At 37.8% G+C, this 21,023-nt stretch overlaps 1 protein-coding gene across 2 annotated transcripts; it reads right to left on the reverse strand.

Moving 5' to 3' along the window:
* Positions 1-1,393: 1,393 nt before the first annotated feature.
* Positions 1,394-20,674, reverse strand: FBXL3 (F-box and leucine rich repeat protein 3). Of its 2 annotated transcripts, none has more exons than XM_038569786.1 (5): positions 20,494-20,674; positions 15,614-15,962; positions 12,686-12,808; positions 9,200-9,371; positions 1,394-3,913 (listed from the first exon to the last, which is right to left on the reverse strand). In XM_038569786.1, the coding sequence occupies exons 2-5, from the start codon at positions 15,959-15,961 to the stop codon at positions 3,270-3,272; spliced, it is 1,287 nt and encodes a 428-aa protein (XP_038425714.1). In that variant the 5' UTR covers position 15,962; positions 20,494-20,674; the 3' UTR covers positions 1,394-3,269. The 2 variants fall into 2 exon arrangements, with proteins under 2 accessions (XP_038425714.1, XP_038425713.1); XM_038569785.1 differs by lacking the exon at positions 20,494-20,674 and adding an exon at positions 19,951-20,144.
* Between the last annotated feature and the right edge of the window lie 349 nt (positions 20,675-21,023).

Consider the following 21,023-nt stretch of genomic DNA (forward strand, 5'->3'; position numbering starts at 1 on the left):
ACAACAGTGTTCCAAAATCATATGCTTGCTTTTCCCCGTTCACAGCCAAAGGCAAATGGGCTGGCCAAAGTTTGTTTCCCCTTCATTGTCCAAGTAGCTTCCTGTGCTCTCAAATTTGCCTATCTACATTTTCCCTCCCCTACTTAAAACTATATCCTTTTACTGGACTGATTATTTTAAGGATAATAAGCTCTTAGTTCACTTTAAGAATAAAGGGCTTTGTGTCCATTTTGGGTTTCAGGAAGCAGGGAAATTTTTCTGGCAGCTTGATAACAGCAAAACCTCAGATAAACTGAAGCTGGAATTTGCAAAGATTGTTCGCAGATATGTATGAAGTACAGATTACTTACAGCTTCTTAAAGGACCCTAGTTCAGGCCTGAGCCTTCTTCACAAACTCCTCCGAATTTATCTATTCTAAGCTTTTCCATAATTTCTTTGAATGCAGTACATTGATTTCATCTTTAGTCATACTTGGGTTTTTTGTTTTTTGTTTTTTCTGATAGTATTGTTAAAATAGCCCAGATTACCAAGAGAAATTGAAGTTATTTTCTGGAAGCTGTTAAGAACTTTCCGGTTGGGATGCCTGGGTGGTGCAGTCCACTAAGTGTCATACTCAGGTTGTAATCTCAGGGTCATGAGATTGAGTTGTGGGTCAAGCCCATGTGGGGCTCTGCGCACAGCACCGAGTCTGCTTAGGACTCTTTGTCCCTCTGCCCCTCCCCCCAGCTCTCTCTAAAGTAAGTAAATCTTTAAAAAAAAAACAAAAAACAACAACAACAACAACAAAAAAAACCCAACAAACTATTCTGATTGTATGGATGTATAGAAGACATTTCTCTATGAAAAGGCCACTTGGTTTCAAGGACTTTTAAAAATTCTATTTCAAAATAATGTTTTGTAATTCTTTTCTAAGATTTTATTTATTTATTCATGAGAAACAAAGAGAAGCAGAGACATAGGCAGAGTCAGAGAAGCGGGCTCCCTCTGGGGAGCCCGATATGGGACTTGACCCCAGGACTCTGGGATCACCACCTGAGCTGAAGGCAGAGGCTCAACCACTGAGCCACCCAGGTGCTCCTGTTTTATAGATTCTTATTTTAAAAGCAGAGTCTATTCTTTTTAATTTAACCATTTTCTTTATAAAATTTGAAAAACATTTACATTTCATGGTCAGTTTTTATTCCCTATCACTTTAGTCATCAGAGCTTCAGGAATAGATTCCATTTGCTTAATCTTACATCTTCAAAATAGTCATTCTACCATAAACTTATTTAAAATTAAACACTGTATTTATTAAATACAAATTGGAAACTAAAACCATAAATCTGTATGCTTGTTAGAAAACCAAGCACCTATATTAGGGTAGTTTTTAAAAACTACAGTAATACAACAGCATTAGTAACTATCTTTATTCTCAAATTAATAAAAGCATTTAACATATACTTTACAGTATAAACAAAGTAAGTGCTATGCATTTTGCTTATAAAGTGACTTAAAGTATTTCAAGCATTATATAATTCAATTTGTACAAAAAAGGAAATTTCCAAATAAAGCTTTGGTTAGTAGAACTGATTATGTACTGTCAAATCCATTTTCCAAAGTTGTTCAAGGAAAACAGGCTTCATCCACTAAGACAGGTATTTCTTGTGCAAAGCTATTTACTATTTACTAAGAAGGGAAAATATTACAACAATTGCTTTTTATTTCCAAGTCTGGATCAGCCTTTTTTCTTCTCATTTATAGGAGAAGAAAATACCATGACTTTTGAAAAAGATAAATTAGGCAGAAAATCACCTTTTACTTTATTCTTTGGAAGGTAATCTATTTAAAAAATAGATTAGATCTGTAAGACTGTTAGTTTCCATAATTACTAAGATGCTTTCTAAAAGTTTCAAGCATTAATATATTAGTCCATTGGGGTAAAATTACTCCTAATTTCCCTTAGGAAGGTAGTATCTACTAGCACTAGTGCTCAGAATCAAAGCTTATGTAATACCTAAGAAAACTAAATGTAGCCCAAAACTTAGTATTTTTACAGAAATATATGGATTACCTTTATTCATATGAAAGTAATAAAAATGTTATCTAACTTAAATAATATAAAATAGCGTTTTAACCAAATTAACAATCACAAAACTGCAGATATTTTTCTATTAAAATTTTCCAGTCCGCTGAGCAATATTTACTCAAAAATATGATTATGAACTTAAATATATCCTCTTTTAAGTTTACTTGTTTATGCAGAACTATACATTGATGCTCCTTTTATGATTTTTGAAAGTTCTACTTACATAACTATTTAATTCCAAGTGGAAAAATGAGCCATCACTAAAATTCACAGGAGAATAATATTCTTTCATGGAAATATTTTATAAACATTTTAAAATTCTACCTTTATTTACGTCAATTTGGCTTTTTTTAAATAGATAAGCTTTTCATTTCAATTACCATATAATATTTCAAAATTAGCTTAAAGATAAACAAAACCAAGGAGAACTGGTAAAGCATTCCTGACTTTACATAGGATGCCAAAGTCACATACATAGTAAATCACAGAAGAGAATTTATATGGTTTAGCAGATTATAGAGCAAACCTGAAAGTTTATACAAAGCTAAACACTTCCTCCCTGTTTTTTTCTTTTAATTTGATCTTGGCTCTTTTATTATCCTTCTATAATAACCACTGGGACACTTGGAGTTTTCTAAGAGATCCAATTACTTATACATACCTCTTTAAATAGATCTGTAACATATTTGAGAACGTTCAACCAATCTCTCTCATTTGATATATCCTACATTTTTCTCACAAAATGCTCTGTCCTGAGCTATATTAAACACCTTATAACAGGTGTATGTATAACTGAAGACCCTAAAATGTCAAGTTTACATTTAAAAAAAATGCATAGAGAACATAACATTTTGGAAAACCTATTAGAGTACTCACTTCTCAGATACTATAATATATAGGTTTTGTTTCAGACTGTAAAATGTTTAATCTTCATAACTGGTTACTTTCAGATCTGAACCACACTTAAAAATTTTTTCCGAGCTTTGATTGCTATTAGGCTAAAGAAAGAAATGAAGTTTTCCAACTGAAACCGGTCCATGGGTCTCCCAATAAACAATCCTTACATATTCAATGCAGATATCAAATTTCCATGCCACAAAATAGAATCACATCAGAACTACAGGAAATAAACTCTTATTATAATACATTATGCTTAACATTAAGGTGCTATTATTCACCATGCCCTATATCATTTGGTCTTTACCAAGTGGGCATCATGTCTGGAAACCACACCCTACCAAGATGCTTGGATACTTCCCAGTGGATCTGCTCCAAACTATATTTTTGGTCAGGAATTAATACTTCTTCCATAATAGATAACTGAGACAGGCGGCCACCACACATCTTCACAAACTCAACAAAGGCACTACATGAGACTTCACATTCCCCTAGTCCAATAGCTGACAAATTTTTACAACGTTCTGCAATGCGAATTAACTCTTCATCAAGTGGCCGTAATCCATTAGCACATACTACTAGTTCAACTAGTCTCGGGCATGTCATTCCCACACGGCCAAGCACGTCTTTGCTTACTGATCTCCCAAAGTAAAGATGGGTGGCAGGTATTTCATACCGAAAGAATGGATCAAATTCCTCTTCATATAAAAAAAAATACATCACTAAGTTCACTTTTGGTGAATGTCTGATGAAAGCATCCCAGCTGCTTTTCTGAATAGTATGGAAGTGTGTCTGTCCAGGATTCTCACTGACTACATCAATGCGCAAATGTTCTAATCGGACATGTTTTTCAGAAGATAAAGCAAGCAGCAATTCATCACTTAACAAGTGGTAATTCAGAGCCAGTTCACGTAAGCCATGACATTGGTCAGCCACACAAAGGATACCTTGAAAGAAAAAAACCTAATTATTTACAAATTTTTGTACAAGTTCATCATCTGTTCAAAAAATTTAATCAGGTACATGTCTCACAAAAGTTTACCATATTTCCCTATCATAAAGCTATACAATTTAAAACTTGGTTATATGGTTAAACTAGCAGAAAGTCAGAAACATTTGAGACCAATTCTAAATCTGATACCTTAAAAGACACAAAGCTCATTTAACAATTAGATAATAAATTAATAAATATAACTGACCCTTGAACAACATCGGGGTTAGGGGTACTGACTGTACAGTTAAAAATCTATACATAATTGACTCTTCAAACATTTAATATTTAATAGACTACCAGGGACCTGATGCCTTACTGATAACACAATACAGATTTGGTATGCTATATATATTCTGTGCTACATTTTCACAATGAAGTTAGAGAAAAAAATACCAAGAAAATCATGAGAGGAGGTATAGAGTATAAGTCTGTATTTACTGAAAAAAATCCATGTGTATATGGACCCACAAAGTTCAAACTCATGTTGTTTAAGGGCTAACTATGTTAAATTAACCAAGGTTTGCCCCAGTAATGCATGGACAGTCACATTCTTTAAAAAAATGATTACTAACACCAAACTTACAGGTTAAGCCAAGAAAAATTATATGATCATTGCTACAGAGGCCAAAGCACATTTTTTGAAATTGAAAACTTAATCCTAATTTAAAAGAAAAAAAAGGTAAAGCCATATAAAAGAACCTATGTGACTAAATAAAACGTGACAAATTTTTAAAAAAGATTTCTAACAAGTGAGCAACAAAGAGTTTTAACTGTTAATAGTGTATAATAAACTTATCAAATTTCTAAGGAAAGAATACCAAGATAGCACTAGATAAAGGAGTCAAAAATAACCAATTCACATTAATGGGAATTATAATATAACTAACATATTCTAATATATTCAGAAAGCAGTTCCATAAATGGTTCCCTATACTTGGGGTACTATGCTTCAGAACTGCTGCAAACCCCTATCAGCAGCAAATCTTACCAAAGGTCAGTCAGTATCTGATCTCTGAAATGGCCTGGTATAAAAATTCTACCTCAAACAGATAGCCTATACTACTTGATAAATGTAGAGAAGATGTAAAGAAACCATTTCTTTCTTGTGCTTAGAAACAAGGACAGGAACAAAACATACATTATAATATCTACCATTAATTGTACAAGTATGATATGTCAGGTACTAAGTATGTTATCCCACAAATACTCAAAAAAATCTAGAAAAAAATACTATTTCTATTTTGAAGTTGATGCAGCTAAAGATAGCAAAGCTGGAATTCAAACACAGACTGAGTGACTCTTAAGTTCATGTGGTTAACTACTACTTGAGAAGTGCCAAGACAGGGAGGCACCAATAAGCCAAAGCTTAATAGCAGTGGAAGAAGAATATAGGCAATAGAATCAATGAAAAGATAAACTGAATCACCGGTATAAGAGTCACCAAAAAGGGAATAAAAGACATCTGTGCTGGAGCACTTGGGTGGCTCCGTTAAGTGTCCGACTCTTGGCTTCAGTTCAAGTCATCATCTCAGGGTTGTGGGGATCGAGCCCCACACTGGGCTCCGTGCTCAGTGCAGAGTCTGCTTGTCCCTCTCCCCTCTGCTCCTCCTCCTACCCTGCCCGCACTGCCCCCCCCCACTCACAAATAAAATCTAAAAAAAAAAAAAAAAAAAGACATCTGTGCTTCACTATTCAGCCACTGAAAAGTTTCTGTTCTCCATAAGGTATTTACATACTTTGAAATAAACCTCATTACCGAAGGTAACCTGATTGATCTCTGTTCTTTACAATCTCATAAAGCCTGATATAAAAAGAAAACAAATACACGGGGAATGGTAACTAAAGATGCAAATAAAAGAAAGTGAAATATCATCTGATAACTATTAAAGCAGTTGTAGCAGGCATAATTCTAAAAATGGTCCCCAAGATTCCACAACCTAATCCCTGGAACCTGTAAATGTGGTAAGATACCACTCCCACAATTATGTTAAGTTATATAGCACAGTTGGTTTCAGTAAGATTGTCCAAGTGGCTCTAACTGAATCACATGAGTCCTTCGAAAGCTGAGTTTTCTCTGGCTAGTTGCAGAAAAGAAGTCCGACTCAGAGCTGCTCCGGCTAAGCAGAAAAGCTAGCTGAGCAATGCCTATAGCCCTGACCTACAGAACTGTGACACTACTCAGTGTTGGTTTAACCTGCTGAATTTGTAGTTGTTAGTTATGCAGCAATAGCAAACTCAGTTAAACAGTTACTATGATTCAGCAATTCCACTCCTAGGTATATACTCAAAATAAATTAAGCCACATGTTCACAAAAAATCTTATATATCAATTTTCAGAGCAGTGTTGTTCATAATAGTCAAAAAGTGGAAACAACCCAACTATCCATCAAATGAAAAATAAGCGTGGTATATATCCATACAACGGAATATTATTTGGCAATAAAAAGAAATGAAACACTGATATATGCTACAACATGTAAAGAAATTCATTATTGTTGGTATTATAAATTCACACAATTCATTAAGAAGAAAAAATGACAAAGCATAAAAAGGATCTGGACCCTCTGACCTACTTCTTCCACTTAATCATCTGTCCTATGGAAGAAATTTTTGGAAGCAAACTGCTATGCCAAAACAGTTCATTTTTAAAGTCAGCAAAAATATAGAAAAAAAGTATCCAGCCTTTTAAAAAGAATTATAAGGCAAATGTTGGCTTATCAACAATATAGAATACTAAGTAATTAAATGTTGATTAGTTTGGCTGATACTTTATGAACGTTTTAATGTCAAGCACTGGTGCTAGGACGGTAAAATACAACATAAACAAGACATCCTTATCCTAATAGAAGGCAGCAGATAATGAAACAAAATTGCTCTCAGAGTCATAACAAGGGAATTAAGGAAGGTTTCCTAGAACCAATACAGTGAGACAAAAAGAATTAGAAGGACCACGTTAGGGCAAAAGGTGAGGGAGAAGAAAAGTGAATAGTATTTCCTATGTGAACAAACACCCAGACATGGAAGAAAACACAAGCCTTCTAAGAACTGAACGGAGCTCAACAGACAGTAATGCAAGTAAGGTAACATCTTAATGGATGAAGCCCACAGACAGGCAAGGGCTACATTATATGGGACTTTGTCAGCCCCAGTAAGGAGTTGGGATCTTATCTAAAAACCATAGTGAAAAGTTTTAAAGAAAACTAGAGAAAAAAATCAGACTTGTATTTTAGAAAGATTACTCTGCCTGTAGCATGGAAATCACATTAGAAAAGGGCAGGCTGCAAGTTAAGAAATCAATTTAAGAGGGTACTGCACAGGGGCGCCTGGGTTGCTCAGTCGGTTAAGCGTCCAACTTCTGGTTTCGGCTCAGGTCACGATCTCAGGGTCGTGAGACTAAGGCCCATGCTTCTGAGCATGGATGGGGTGGGGTGGGGAGGAACAGAGGAAGAGGGATAAACAAGTCACTAGTGTTGAATGGTGCTAGAAATCAACCAAGTACACAGTTATAAAGGACTATATGAAATGGGAAAAAAGTTTGATAAAATAATGCAGTAAAGAAAGAAAATAGCCCTTAATTTCAGCTTAGGGAAAGAAGAGTCCCAATATGCAAAATATATATAGAAAATATGCAAATATGTTAAATTTTAAATTGAAATCCTCTATGGTTATACTCTTAAATTTAAAAGTATTGCAAGTATTCTCTTTCATTTCCCTTCCCTTCCTGAACAACTTGGTCCAAAAGCCATTAGGTAAAACCACCCAAGTTTATACCTACTATTAGAATTGATGTGTATATTTAATAAAAGTAAATGAACAGGAGATGTACCAAGATAAAGAGAGAAACAAACTCACATTCTCACAGAGAAACCATAGACCCAAAGGCTCTCCCTATAGTTTGTTGAAGTGTTATAAGTCATGTTCAGAGTGCTATGGAAACAACACACTAAAATTTAAACCAAAGAGGAGGAGGAAATAAGGACAAAAATCAGACCATCTGAGCTGAATTCTGAAGGCTGGCCTGGAGTTAGCTAGATTAAGAAGTAGAGGGAAAAATGGTATTCCACGAAGTACAGTGTACTAACCACATGCACAGGTTCAAAGAACCATAGTTATGTAGGACTCAGTAAAAGCCACACATGAATGAGTGGCAAACAAGATTAAAAAGATAGGTGGAGGTCAAGATACAAAGGACCTTGTATACTATACAAAGCTATGAAACGTGGACCTCGCTCTCACAGCAAACCTATACAGTAGATAGAAACTATGACCAAGGTCATATTGAAGTAACTGCCAAAAGTCCATTGTTAAGTTCTATTTTATTTAGATTATCACTTTCAGTAATAATCTAGAAGTGACAGAGGCAGTTAGGGAAATATTGCAATAGATCTAACCATTCCCAACACCAAGACCCTTCATGTACAACACATGGACAACAAATAAGTAATCTCCAAGAGGAAATAATTTTCTTGGCAGAAGGCTAGGCTTTAGTTATGGCAAGATGGTGGGAAGTATTCTGTAAAGGGATCAAGGATTTAACATTGTGTCTTAAAAACAGGTTACCCAAATAACAGCCTGGGAGGAACTTCAGTAGCAAGAGGATGTGTCAGAAGTAAAGCGTCAGAGAGTAGTAATACCAAGAACAGTTTATACTCACTTTACAATATGAACCATTTGGAATTTAAATGATCTCAAACTGAATAATGTAGTAATGCTTAGAAAATTCTATACAAGAGAATTTGGAGAGAGCTTTCACAATGCTATTCCCCATTCAATGGGTTCTCAACTCCAAAATTCAACTTAGGAAAAGGGTTATCTTGCAAAATGTAAAGTGGCAACTACAGCACAACTCTCCACCCACTACACAATGAGAAGAAAAACAATTAAGAAATCACTCTGATTCAAAACCAGCCCTGCTGGCTCAACTACAATTAGAGAAAATTCCATCTTACCAGATGGGGCACCTCAAACAATACTTTTTTTTTTTTTTTAATTTATCCATTTTCTCACACAGGTTGGACACAAGTTGCCAAATAAGTGTAGAAAATAAGTTGAAAGTAAATGTCTAGGCTAGGAATGCTACAGAATTTACGTTATTATGACATTAAAAATATGTTTATGCAAAAAAGATGAAGTAATCATATTAATCTAACCCATCTGCAAGGTTAATCATTAGTTTTTAATTTAATAAATACATCAATACATTTTACTAACAAGTTATCTGGCAGAAAGCAAAACATACCTGCTGGAGAGACGTGAGGACAGCTGCTCATTTTCAGCAGCTTGAGTGTATCGCTGTTGTTGGCTACTAGTACTTTGAGGGATGGATCATCTACTGGGGTATCATCTATCTTAAGCGAGGACAAGGATTTGGAGTTTACAAACACTACCGTCAGGGCAGAAATAAAGTGAGACTGAAAAGCAAAAAAATTAAAACAGCTGCAATTTTCACAAATGAGAATTGAGGTATATTCATTTAATTCACATATAGTTCAGCTGAACCTTAATGATATATTTCATAACTGTTTTAGGGGTAGCATCCTTTCACTCTGTTGTTGGGGATATGGTAAAAAAGAGAGGTGACTATTTGCTATCTTTGAGGAAAATCTTTTTACCTGTAGGAGAAAGAAGGGATTTCAGGCCTTAGGGTGAGTATCTCTAAATCACAACAATCATTGGTAAATAAAAAGACGAATTACCGAATCCAGAATGAGAATAGCTCTCATATTTCATACCACCTTATCTGGAAACCCTACTCCAGTGTTTTATAACTGCATTCTTTTTTGGTCTGACAGTAATAACCATTAAAATAGTAATAATTATTAGCATAATCACTAAAAATTGAAATAAAAATCAACTCAGAAGCTAGGAAAGACTCATTTGGAATATAAAAACTCACAGAAAATTTAAATAAGGAAAATCGTACCTAAATAAAATTTCAAGTTTAAAACTCCTTTAAACATGTTAAATTATCTACAATATTTTTAAGCCATTTTATTCTAATGTATTTTTCCATAAATGTACCAATTATTATTATTCCATTTAATATATATATGTAATTATCTATTGGACACAGAATCTGACCTAAAGGAACCCCCCACAGGAAAGCAGGGATTAAAAGCATGGTCAGAATATGTAACTTGGAATCAGCTAAAACCAACAGACAAAGAATCCAGGAATAAGAAAGAGAGGTCAACATATGCTCCAACACTTTCCTCTATATAACCAATCTCACACTCCATTTAGCTTTATAAATTCACTACAGCAGTTAAAAGGAATGAAGGCAGGCTAACAGCCAAGAAAGTACAATGAAACATCACTTTTGTGGTCACACTCCCTTTCTTTTCCCCTACAATTAAATAACTGGTTAACAAAATTTTGACCTATTTTAAATGTTAATATCTTTCTCCTAATATTTTCATGTCAAACTGAATTCTATCTTGTACAGTTACATGTTATTAGTATATTCATGACTGCATCACGGAGTTTTTCCATTTCCCTCAGATTTCTATCAAATACACTTCTTATATGTTCTCTTCAATTTTCCCAGGATTTCCAACATAGAGCAACACCCTATTTCAATCTTCTACAAGAGTCAAAATCGGGAGGGTGGGGAGACAATATAAGCAACTTAGACCCATTTAATAAGGAAGGAAGCATCCTACTAGATGCACCATAGTTCCCAAAGAAAAAACTACTACATATAAGTATAGTACTAGTACCAGACATATATAGTGATACTGCTGAGTAATAAGAAAAAAGGAAATTTAGCACACCTTTTAATATGGTATGTTTCACACTATATAATATATACATATATATGTGTGTGTGTGTGTATATATATATATATGCACTATGGAAACTATTAACTATAATATGCACATAGAAAATCAATTCAGAACATATTTCCTGTATGAAGCTTGAACAAGGTGCTACCATACTATGTAAATCAGACTTAATCAGAATCTCCTGGACAGCTCATAGGAGGGGGAAATTTGGTATAGGGAAAGTAATCCAAAGTCTCAAAGTTTCTTACATGATTTTCATGCATGTTGAGAGCCACAGTGCTCTGACTTACATACTTAGAACCTTAAAATGTTTAAAGAGTATCTTACCCATCTCCCTTAACTTACATGAGAAAAACACTTTATCTCAAATGTATGCAAAGAACCTTTTTTAAAAAAATCAGTTAAGGGGTGTCTGGGTGGCTCAACTGGCTGAGCATCCAACTCTTGGTTTTGGCTCAGGTCATGATCTTAAAGTTTTGAGATCAAGCCCCCTATCAGGCTCAGCGCTAGGCATGGACCTGATTGGGATTCTCTCTCTCATCTCCCTCTGCCCACCCCCCCATGCCCAGCCCCAGCCATTCACGCTTGCACTTTCTCCTTTCTCAAAAAAAAAAAAAAAAACCAAAACCCAAACCAAAAACAAAAACAATTAAGACTTTGTAATCAATTAGTGATAGATTTGTTACTGATACTCAATTCCATTACCACCTGGGTTATAGCACTCAATTTAGCAATATTTTTTCCTGAATCATTCTAGTAAATTAAACTATGAGGTGTGTTAAAGGGGTATCTATGTTTTAGTTTGCAGCTTCCTCTGAAAAAAATACTTTCAAATTATTGGATGCTAACCTACCCAGTATTAGCTAATATACTCAAGGAGCCTTTATCAATTGCTTTCTTAAAAGGGATACTTGGGGCACCTGGCTGGCTCAGTCAGTTGGTCCTCTGACTCTTGATTTGGGCTCAGGTCATGATCTCGGGGTTGTGAGATTGAGTTCCATATTGGGATTCGAGCTCGGTGGGGAGTCTGCTTAAGATTCTCTCCCTCTCCTCTCCTCTCCTCTCCTCTCCCAGCCCCTCCTTCCCAATCTCACATGCTCTCTCTCTAAATGAAATACATTTTTATTTATTTATTTTGTATTTTTTAAGCTTTTTTTTTTATTTATTCATGAGACAGAAAGAGAGAGAGAGAGAGAGAGAGGCAGAGACACAGGCAGAGGGAGAAGCAGGCTCCATGCAGGGAGCCTGATGTGGCACTTGATCCCAGGACTCCAGGATCACGCCCTGAACTGAAGGCAGATGCTTTAACTGCTGAGCCACCCAGGCAGGCATCCTGAAATAAATAAATTTTTTAAAGTGCACTTGTTTTTCCATTTTAAGAGACAAGTTATTAGAGACATCTAATTACATGTAGGATTATGTTAGAACATATATATGAATATAAATAGTTTATTCTTCACCAAAAACAATTTTCTTTAAATAAAATCTATTAATTAATCCAAGCTGCACTAACTTTGCTCAAGAATAAATCTTTACACATTTACCAGAAGATTTTATAAGTAAGCTATACCTGTTCTCACTACTGGCACTGTCTACTTTTCTTTGATTATAATTTTACCAATCTGCTCTGAAAGTCCAAAGAAGGGGCTGCTATATATCTTTTTTCTAATATGCTTGTTTCTCCATTTTACTTAGGCTCTTTTAGTATATCCTGCTGGACCCTCTGCAAATTCATTCACTCTAACTTTTCCCATCAAGAAGCCCAAGGTGATCAGAAAAACGAAAAGCTTTTTTAAAAATCCTATTGCCTAACATTCTAAATAGTAATAGATTTCCATCACGCATACTATTTTTCTTACATTCCCACTGTCACTACAAGAAATAGGTAAGGTTTCATTCAATTTCTCAGTAACCACCAGTAACACAAAACCAGCAGATACCTTTGGTAAATCCATAAAGCTTGGCCGAGCCGTTGAAATAAGTCCAAGGGTTTTTAAAGAGCAATTTACCAGTTGTGATAATATATCACAAGCTGCTTCAGCTGATTCTTTGCTGCTGTCCACCTAAGGAAAGAACACATGACATAGCCATACATATACTCGTATTTACATTTACTCTGTTTAATCTTAATTTTACAAAAGAAAGTTATTAGTTTATTATGTTACAAAGACAATTTATTCTTTCAATCATACAACCTCACATACAACGTCAGCCTTTTCTGAATCTCCCTGAAAGTTTTAAGTTCAATTGTCAAGACTTAATTTTGTTATTATACAATATACACTTAATGTTAAAAGGACTTGGTTTTTAAGCTGATTTATTCAAAACTGACTATATAATATACAATCTAGAGGATCACATGAATTTATAATCTTTGAAAAATAATTATATATTTGGTAGTGGATCTGATTCTACATGCAAATACAGTGTCTATCGTACACAGGTGTCAAGGCACCAGAAAGTGGATGAGTATTACTATTCAGAATGTTCAAATTAATCACAATCTGGGATTCATCATTAATGATATTAACAGAAAGATGAATGTGAAGTAAAAAGGAGGACATCCAACCAGTCAAGAATGAAAATATGAACCAAATGAGTAGTTGCTCCCACACACTCTTGTGCATAAACATTTCCTAGGGGAAGAGTAATATGGCCAAAAACTCCTGCAGGAGGAGATGGAGCTCTTCTATCAAAAAGAAAGTTGTTCCTTGGGCTAAAAGCATCTTAAAAGAGAACAGTTAAAAGTAGTATTACTTTAATTTTCAGACTGATGTACATTACCTTAACCCAAAAATGTTCTAAAGAGCTGGTTGTAAAACTGATGGACTGTTTCAGAGCTGTTTAGAATACTTTCCTTTGGCTAAGTATTTCTATACAAGTGGTTCCTAATGTGTGCTCCCTAGACCAGCAGCATTAACATCACCTGGGAACCAATTAGAAATGCAAATTCTCATGCCCAACCCAGATCATCACAATCAGAAACTCCAGGGGTGGGACACAGCAACTTTTGTCTCAACAAGCACTCCAGGTCTTTATGATGCACATAAAGTTTGAGAACCACTGATGTATACTCATAATGGACTAAAAGCCTGTTTGGCCTAGTTAGTGATAAACTGAACACAAATATACTCAGGACAACTCAGGAGAATCTTATGCTATGGTTCTTTTTGTAAATCAGAAATAATTTCCGAGGGAAATAAAAAATCCCTAACAAAAATGTTTAAACTTATAGGACAAATGGTTTTGTGAGGGTTATATAAGTTGGAAACAGCTGAATTGGATCACATGGCTAGAAGACTAAAACACTGACCCAGCCAATGCCCTGGATGGAATTGGTCTTTAGACCTTTGAGATGAAAGTATTATGCTCCTCTTTTTCTCAGATTTACCATTAGAATACTCTTAAGACAACTCAAAGATGTCTAAAACCAAAGGAAGGCTCTTGAAGTTTCTTCATGGGGATGTGAGGATAGACAACACTTGATGAGTTCCTGGATTTGTTTCCCTCAGCATTCCCTCACTCTTACCCTCAGTTAGGGTTGCCAGATAATATACAAGACATCCATTTAAATAAGTATTATGTCCCAAATAATGAATGGGCATATTTATACTAAAAGTTATTTGCTGATGCTCTAAAATTAAAATTGAAATTCAACTTATAGGCATCCTCTATTCTTATTTGCTAACCTAGTAATCTACTCTCAGTGGCCTAAGTACCTTTGTGCATTTTTCTGGGAAAATGGCCATAATGCACTCAACCATTCCCATTACCAGCTCTCTTCTTCTTCAGACACAAATGGAAGAATAAGCAGGTAATCTTCATCTAAGAAGGAATAACACTCTTGAGAGCAGTCAAGAGTAGTTTTGGCAAAGAACTGTGGGTTAAGAACCATTGCTTTATCTAGGTTTAATCTGACCTATTAATAACTGCTACCTATGGGTAATCAGATATTCCATGTGTTAGTTTTCAACAACTGTCAGGTATGTTAAAAGGTTTAGTAAACACATCTACATTCCATTATTCATCCTCAAAAAAAATACTGTAAGCCTCTGTACTCCTATAAACCACTGTGATTCCTTAAACTATTCTAGACAGCTCAAAAAGCCACTCCCACTTCATTTCTCTCACCACTGAATGAATTCTAATATGTCCCTTCTGGCAATGAAAAGAAACAGTTCTCTTTGGCATTCTTCCACATATCTTTTCTTATTTCTAAAATATATTCATCTAGATATTTTACATATTTCTGTGTCTCCTTTTTCTTTGAAGACCCCATGTCATAAAGCCAGCAATAAGCAGAATTCAGTACCTATTAAACAGTAATAGCAATTAAGTTTTAGTCAATCATAATCTCCACATTTTATATTATTGTATATTTCTTTTACCTTAAACTTACAGTAATTCAATGTGACTGATAGCTTAGGTAAATATTTTATGCTTATTAGTTGCTTCTGTTCTTTTAAAAACTTATCAATAATTGCAATTCAGTGGAGTAATTTAGCTCAAATATAATTATTTCTGACATCTTCTAATGTATGTAATAATTCTCAATCTTTAAGAACTTTCTCTAAAAAGGCACTATTTTATTTTTATTTGATAGAGAGAAAGAGAGAAAGAGCGAGCGAGCGGGAGCTGGGAGAGCTACATAGGGAGAGGAAGAAGCAGGCTCCCCACGGAGCAGGGAGCCTGATATGGGATCATGGGATCATGACCTGAGCCAAAGGCTGATGCCCAACCAACTGAGCCACCCAGGCACCCCCTAAAAAGGCACTATTTTAAAGACGTGAGAAAACATATTGGTTTAGCACAAAAAAAGCCAAAACACGATATGCTTTATTTTTTAAAAGAAGGATTTAAAGTATTACCTTGAAGCTGACATATTGCAGATGGTTTGAATGTCTTTTAATAATCTGTTTGATCAGCTCCGGATGTGTAGCTTTCAAGTAAGATGTAGCTGGTTGATTCAGTTCAAATTCAAAACATCTCCACAAGTCAGGCATGTGAAATACCTGGTTCCAGTTGCGGCAAACTTGTGAAGCATGAGCCCGGTCAAGAAGAGGCAAATACTTAAATACTTGCAGAATAATGTCCTGAAGGAGATTACCCCAATCACAAGTCTGAGAATGCTCATTTGTAGTCCTCAGTTTCTTAGATTTCTCTGCAGTACCTTCTTCTGATGAATTATGGTCACTATCTCTTCCTCCTCGTTTCATCCTATTCAGAGAAATGCATCATTTTTTTTCATACTTCACTTTTAAATAAAAATAAATCCAATACTCATTCTGTCACTGAGATGCATATATACATGTTTATAAATAGAAACACAAACACAGGGATCCCTGGGTGGCGCAGCGGTTTGGTGCCTGCCTTTGACCCAGGGCGCGATCCTGGAGACCCGGGATCGAATCCCACATCGGGCTCCCGGTGCATGGAGCCTGCTTCTCCCTCTGCCTGTGCCTCTGCCTCTCTCTCTCTCTCTCTGTGACTATCATAAAAAACAAACAACAACAACAACAACAAAAAATATGAAGAACTGGACCAGTAATTCAAAAATATCAGAACAAAATATAATGAAAAATGCCAGTGGAGACCAACTGTTATTTTACAAATTCTATACAGGTGTTTTTAAACATTTGTGTTTATACTCTACTACTGGGGGGAAGGGGAAGTATTATGATTTTGAAACTAAACCAAGAATTGTATTTCAAAACTGCTGTCAACTAAAAGGAATATAAAAAAGAACCTACAGTGACACTTTTCAAAGGTTTCTTAAAAGTCATCTACGGATACCTGCTGTTTTTGAGTTTTTGAATTCAAAGAGACCACAGTCCCAAGAACCTCTAGAAAGTACATGAATTAAGCAGCCAACAGATCTTTCCACACTCAATAGTCTGTGATATGTATTATTGACAGACCCAATCTCTGCTTGAAAAAAGCAAATTCAGGGGATCCCTGGGTGGCTTAGCGGTTTGGCGCCAGCCTTTGGCCCACGGCGTGAACCTGGAGACCCGGGATCGAGTCCCGTGTCGGGCTCCCTGCATGGAGCCTGCTTCTCCCTCTGCCTGTGTCTCTGCCTCTCTCTCTCTCTCTCTAGGTCTATCATGAATAAATAAATCTTAAAAAAAAAAAAAAAAAAAAGCAAATTCATCCCTACCATACGTTGTTTGGTCCAGAATGTAGTTTCTTCTTCCAAAACATCAGTTACTATTGCATGTTTACCCTAAATTGTATTTTTGAACTAGCTATATTTATCCTGTGTAAATGTATTATCTTCATTCCAAATGTTTCTTTGAAATAGTCTTTTTGTTGCAAAATAGTAGCATCCTTAAGAGAATGGGCTCTGGAATCAAGCTTCCTGGGTTTGAACTGTGGCTCTACCTCTCACTGATTACATGGCCTTGAAAAATTACTTGACCCATCAGTTCGCAAAGTGGGAATAATAACACACAGGGTTCTTGTGAGGAATTAAAGAGTATTAGGGCTTGAAAGGAGATAGAGAATGTTTAACTCAGGTAGAGGCAAGCAGTCCAGCATTAAAGATATTAAAGTGTATGATGCAAAAATGAAGTTATGTGTGAGAAAGTGCAAGAACACATGCTTATGTATGAGAAACACACTGGAAGTAGATTCACCACGTTAATATTGCTATAATAAGTGAGTGGGATTATACTGTATTATATATTAATGATATAATTGTGGGATAAAAGTGGTGGCATTACAGGAGAACCTTGTTTTGCCAATATTATATGCATTTCTTTTAATGACAATGAATTACACTGTAATCAGATAAAAGGTCTTGCTTCAATTTGCTGTTTGGAAAAATAAGTACTGCAGGCTCTAAACTAAAAGGGGTAACTGCAGACCAATTAGTAGTATCCCTATTTAGTTTAGGCCTGCAACACTTTTATCTCTAGAGAACAGTTCTGGCAAGATAGTGGTTTCGATTTGGAGTCACAGCTTTTGAAAAGGATGGCTTGTGGCTCTAACTCCCTTCTTCTGGTTTTTGGGTATGCTATCCAGCAGCTAGCAAAACTTGTGAAAAACAATTGAGGGCTGGAAGGAAACAATGGCAAATGCCCCTGGCCTTCATGCTATTAAAATATGCCCAGAAGATCCTAGCACATGTGCAATGAATGAACTACATTCGTCACTGATCCTACAACTATGTGAGTTTAAGTAATGATGAGCAAGGGGAAAGGAAAGAGTAAATAGAATGACAAGTGATGGCAAGAGGGTAGTTTTATGGAAGATTAAAACTTATATGTGAATCTGAGAATACATTTAATGTTTAGAGAAAAGGTAGTATAATCTACAATATAATCTTTTATGTAAAAAAAAAAAACCACTTCTAGTCATAATGTCTCACTAGAAGTTGAAGTAACACTGTCATTATGACCCATTTTTTGCCTTTATCTTATTCTGAAGACTTAATTTTAGCATAGAAAATTTGGGTCAAAGAACAAGAGTCTGCTACCCAGCAAACTCATAATTTGGCTTATAATTCCTTGTCTATTTAAAACTACTCATAGATCTTTATAATTTCTAATCCTTATACAATGTTGATTGCCGGTTTCTGGAGAAAATCCTCTATAATTATTCAACTTACAGATGTAATGATTCATTTTTAGAATACAGGGGTATATAAACAAAAATAAAATGACACCTTATTTACACAATTATCTTTGCTAAGAGTTTGCTGATAGCAACAATAAGTACTTTCCCTTTGTCAATTACAGCCTGTTTTAAAAAGTATGTTCCAATACCTTTCCAAGTTGAGGGAAGAAAAAAGGTGACATGTTAAAAAAGATGTATGCAACACTGAGGAATAGTATCTCTTGGTCTAGATATAAGACTATATGATCACCAAAATATATTTTAAGCACTTACTAGCTTATGAATAGCTGAACAAAAGTCTACAATTTGTTGTAAGTCATACGACTGTAATGTGTCAGAATTAAGTATTTTTATCAATAGGAAAAAATGCAAGGCCTAATGCTGATAAAAAAAAAAAGGTCTCTGTATTATCCTCATTCATGCATGAAAATAAAAGAACACTGTAGGCACCTAATAAAAATTTAAAATATAAACTTTTTCCAAGATGATCTCATTTACTCATGCAAAAATTCATATTGCTTCCAAAATTATTAAATCTATCCACACATGAAGCGCTGCGGTATAGAAAGTTAAACAATGCAGAGCATCCACCAGTCTGCAAAAAATTTACATAAATGTAGTATTTATCTTCTACTTTTAGTCAAAGTGAAAACCTCTCTTCCATTTGAAGAGGAGGAGTGCAGAGGAGGAAGCTTAACAATAAATGTCAATGGGACTTTGCAGAATACCAAAACTAGGCCTCTTCAGGGCTCCAGCAGTTCCACTTCAAACTGCAACTTCTCCAGGCCCCCCAAAATTGATGCAACCTAGGCCCCAAGAGCATTTGGTGAGGGACTGATATTACCATGATGCACCAAAGGAGGAAAAAAAGGGGGAAAAACCCACTAATGAGGAAAAACTACAGACTACTTGAGCAGCACAGGAGTTACTGAACTAACTCTGAACATTTCCACACACTCTGTAAGAAGCAATGAATCTGTTCATCAGAAGACCTGGGGGTGACACTCAGCTGTGTGTCTACCATCGTATCACGCACTTGTAAGTAAAGTGCGCCATGTAGTCATTTTCAAAGCCCACTTGTTGTGGGGGGATCCCTGGGTGGCTCAGCGGTTAAGCGCCTGCCTCCCGCCCAGTGCGTTGATCCTGGAGACCCGAGATCGAGTCCCACGTCAGGCTCCCTGCGTGGGGCCTGCTTCTCCCTCTGCCTCTCTCTCTCATGAATAAATAAAATCTTTAATAATAATAATAATTTTAAAAAGCCCACTTGTACTGAGCACTAAAAAGCCTGTTTTGGCATCACACCTTCTTTCCACTTGTGTTCTGCTTTGCCTAAAATCAAACTTAATTTGCATTCTTCCGCTGGAATACAAAAACCAAACCAAAACAACAGTGGGAGGAGATTAATTCTCAGACCTAGATGGGAGGAAGAGTGTGGTGGTGAAAATGTGTGTCGCGGTCATTTGCAGAAAACTCAGAGTGGATGGCGTCTTTATCAACATTTCAAAAGAGGGGGGGAAAAAACTCTATAATGAAAAGCTCTGGGCCACTGGATTGGGTATCATCAGCAACAAAATACTGGTAATCTAACCTCTCAGCTTGGAGACGCGGACGGATCATTTACTCTAAGCCGCTTCCTGCTCCCTGCCTGCAGCTCCACCGGAAACGCCGCCCTACGCCTAAGGCAGGCGCGAAGCTGCTCCTCCAAGTTGACCAAGTTTTCCACTTGGGCCGCGGGGCCGCGGCGGCCCCTCCTCCCGCGCCACCTCCACGGCGGGCTCTCCCCGACAGCCGTCACGCGCTCTGCCCTGGGCAGCCTGGGACAGCTTAACGCCGCTCGCGCGCAGCCTACGCCGGGGAGAGCCTGGCAGCGCCGCCTGTCACAATCCCCGCCGCGGTAACAGATCCGGGCGCCCGCGGCCCCGAGCCCGCCCGCGGCCCCGAGCCCGCCCGCACACGCACCACGCCTTGTTGACATGTTTTGAAGCGGGCGCGGCGGGGAAACGCCCCCAGGCGGGCTCGAGGTCTGGGCGCCGCGCCGCGCCCCGCCCGCCGCTCCCAAGGGGCGCCCGGCACCCGCCCCCGCCGCGCCGCGCCGCCACCGGGGGGCTCTGGCCCTGCCCTCGGCTGTTACCTGCTGCCGGAGGCGGCTTCCCCCACACACCACCCCGGGCTCCGGGGAAGGCGGCGGCGGCGGCGGCCGGGTCCGCGGCTCTCACATGAGGCCCCCCGCGAGCCCCGCTTCGCGCTCCCGCCGCCGCGGCCCCCCGCGCTCCGCCCGCATCCGAGGCTCTGGTCCCGCGGCGGCCGCCAACGCGGCTCCACCTTCGCGGCTCCGGCCGCCCTCCGAAGAAGCCTCCTTCCTCAGGCCCGCGCGGGCCGCTGTCCTCCTTCCAGGACCCTTCGCCGCCGCGAGAGGCTCCTTCGCGAGCCGCGGCCGCCGCGGCCCAGACCCCGACTCCAAGATGGCGCCCGGCGCGCCTCCCTCCGAGGGGGCGGGCGCGTGTCCGCCGGGGGCGCGCGCGGCGGGCGAGGGGGGCGGGAGGGGCCGCGCCGGCCGGGAGCGCGCACTAGCGGTGCCGCGCGGGGCTCGGCCTCCTGGTTCCGGGAGAGTCGGCCGCCTTCCCGCCCCGTACGCGACGGCTGTGTGCTTAGGGGGTTTCG

Source organism: Canis lupus, chromosome 22 (assembly GCF_011100685.1).
Source record: "Canis lupus familiaris isolate Mischka breed German Shepherd chromosome 22, alternate assembly UU_Cfam_GSD_1.0, whole genome shotgun sequence".
In the NCBI taxonomy this organism is placed as follows: Eukaryota; Metazoa; Chordata; class Mammalia; order Carnivora; family Canidae; genus Canis; species Canis lupus.

Bases quoted from the DNA above. Each gene is read 5' to 3' on its own strand.
- FBXL3 (XM_038569785.1), bottom strand. From the start codon at position 19,979: ATGATCCGTCCGCGTCTCCAAGCTGAGAG. The intron at 12,809-15,613 runs GTAATACTTTAA...TTCTTTCCTTAG, and splicing joins TGCAATATGTCAGCTTCAAG to GTGGACAGCAGCAAAGAATC. The intron at 9,372-12,685 runs GTATCTGCTGGT...TTTGCTTTTCAG, and splicing joins GCTTTATGGATTTACCAAAG to TCTCACTTTATTTCTGCCCT.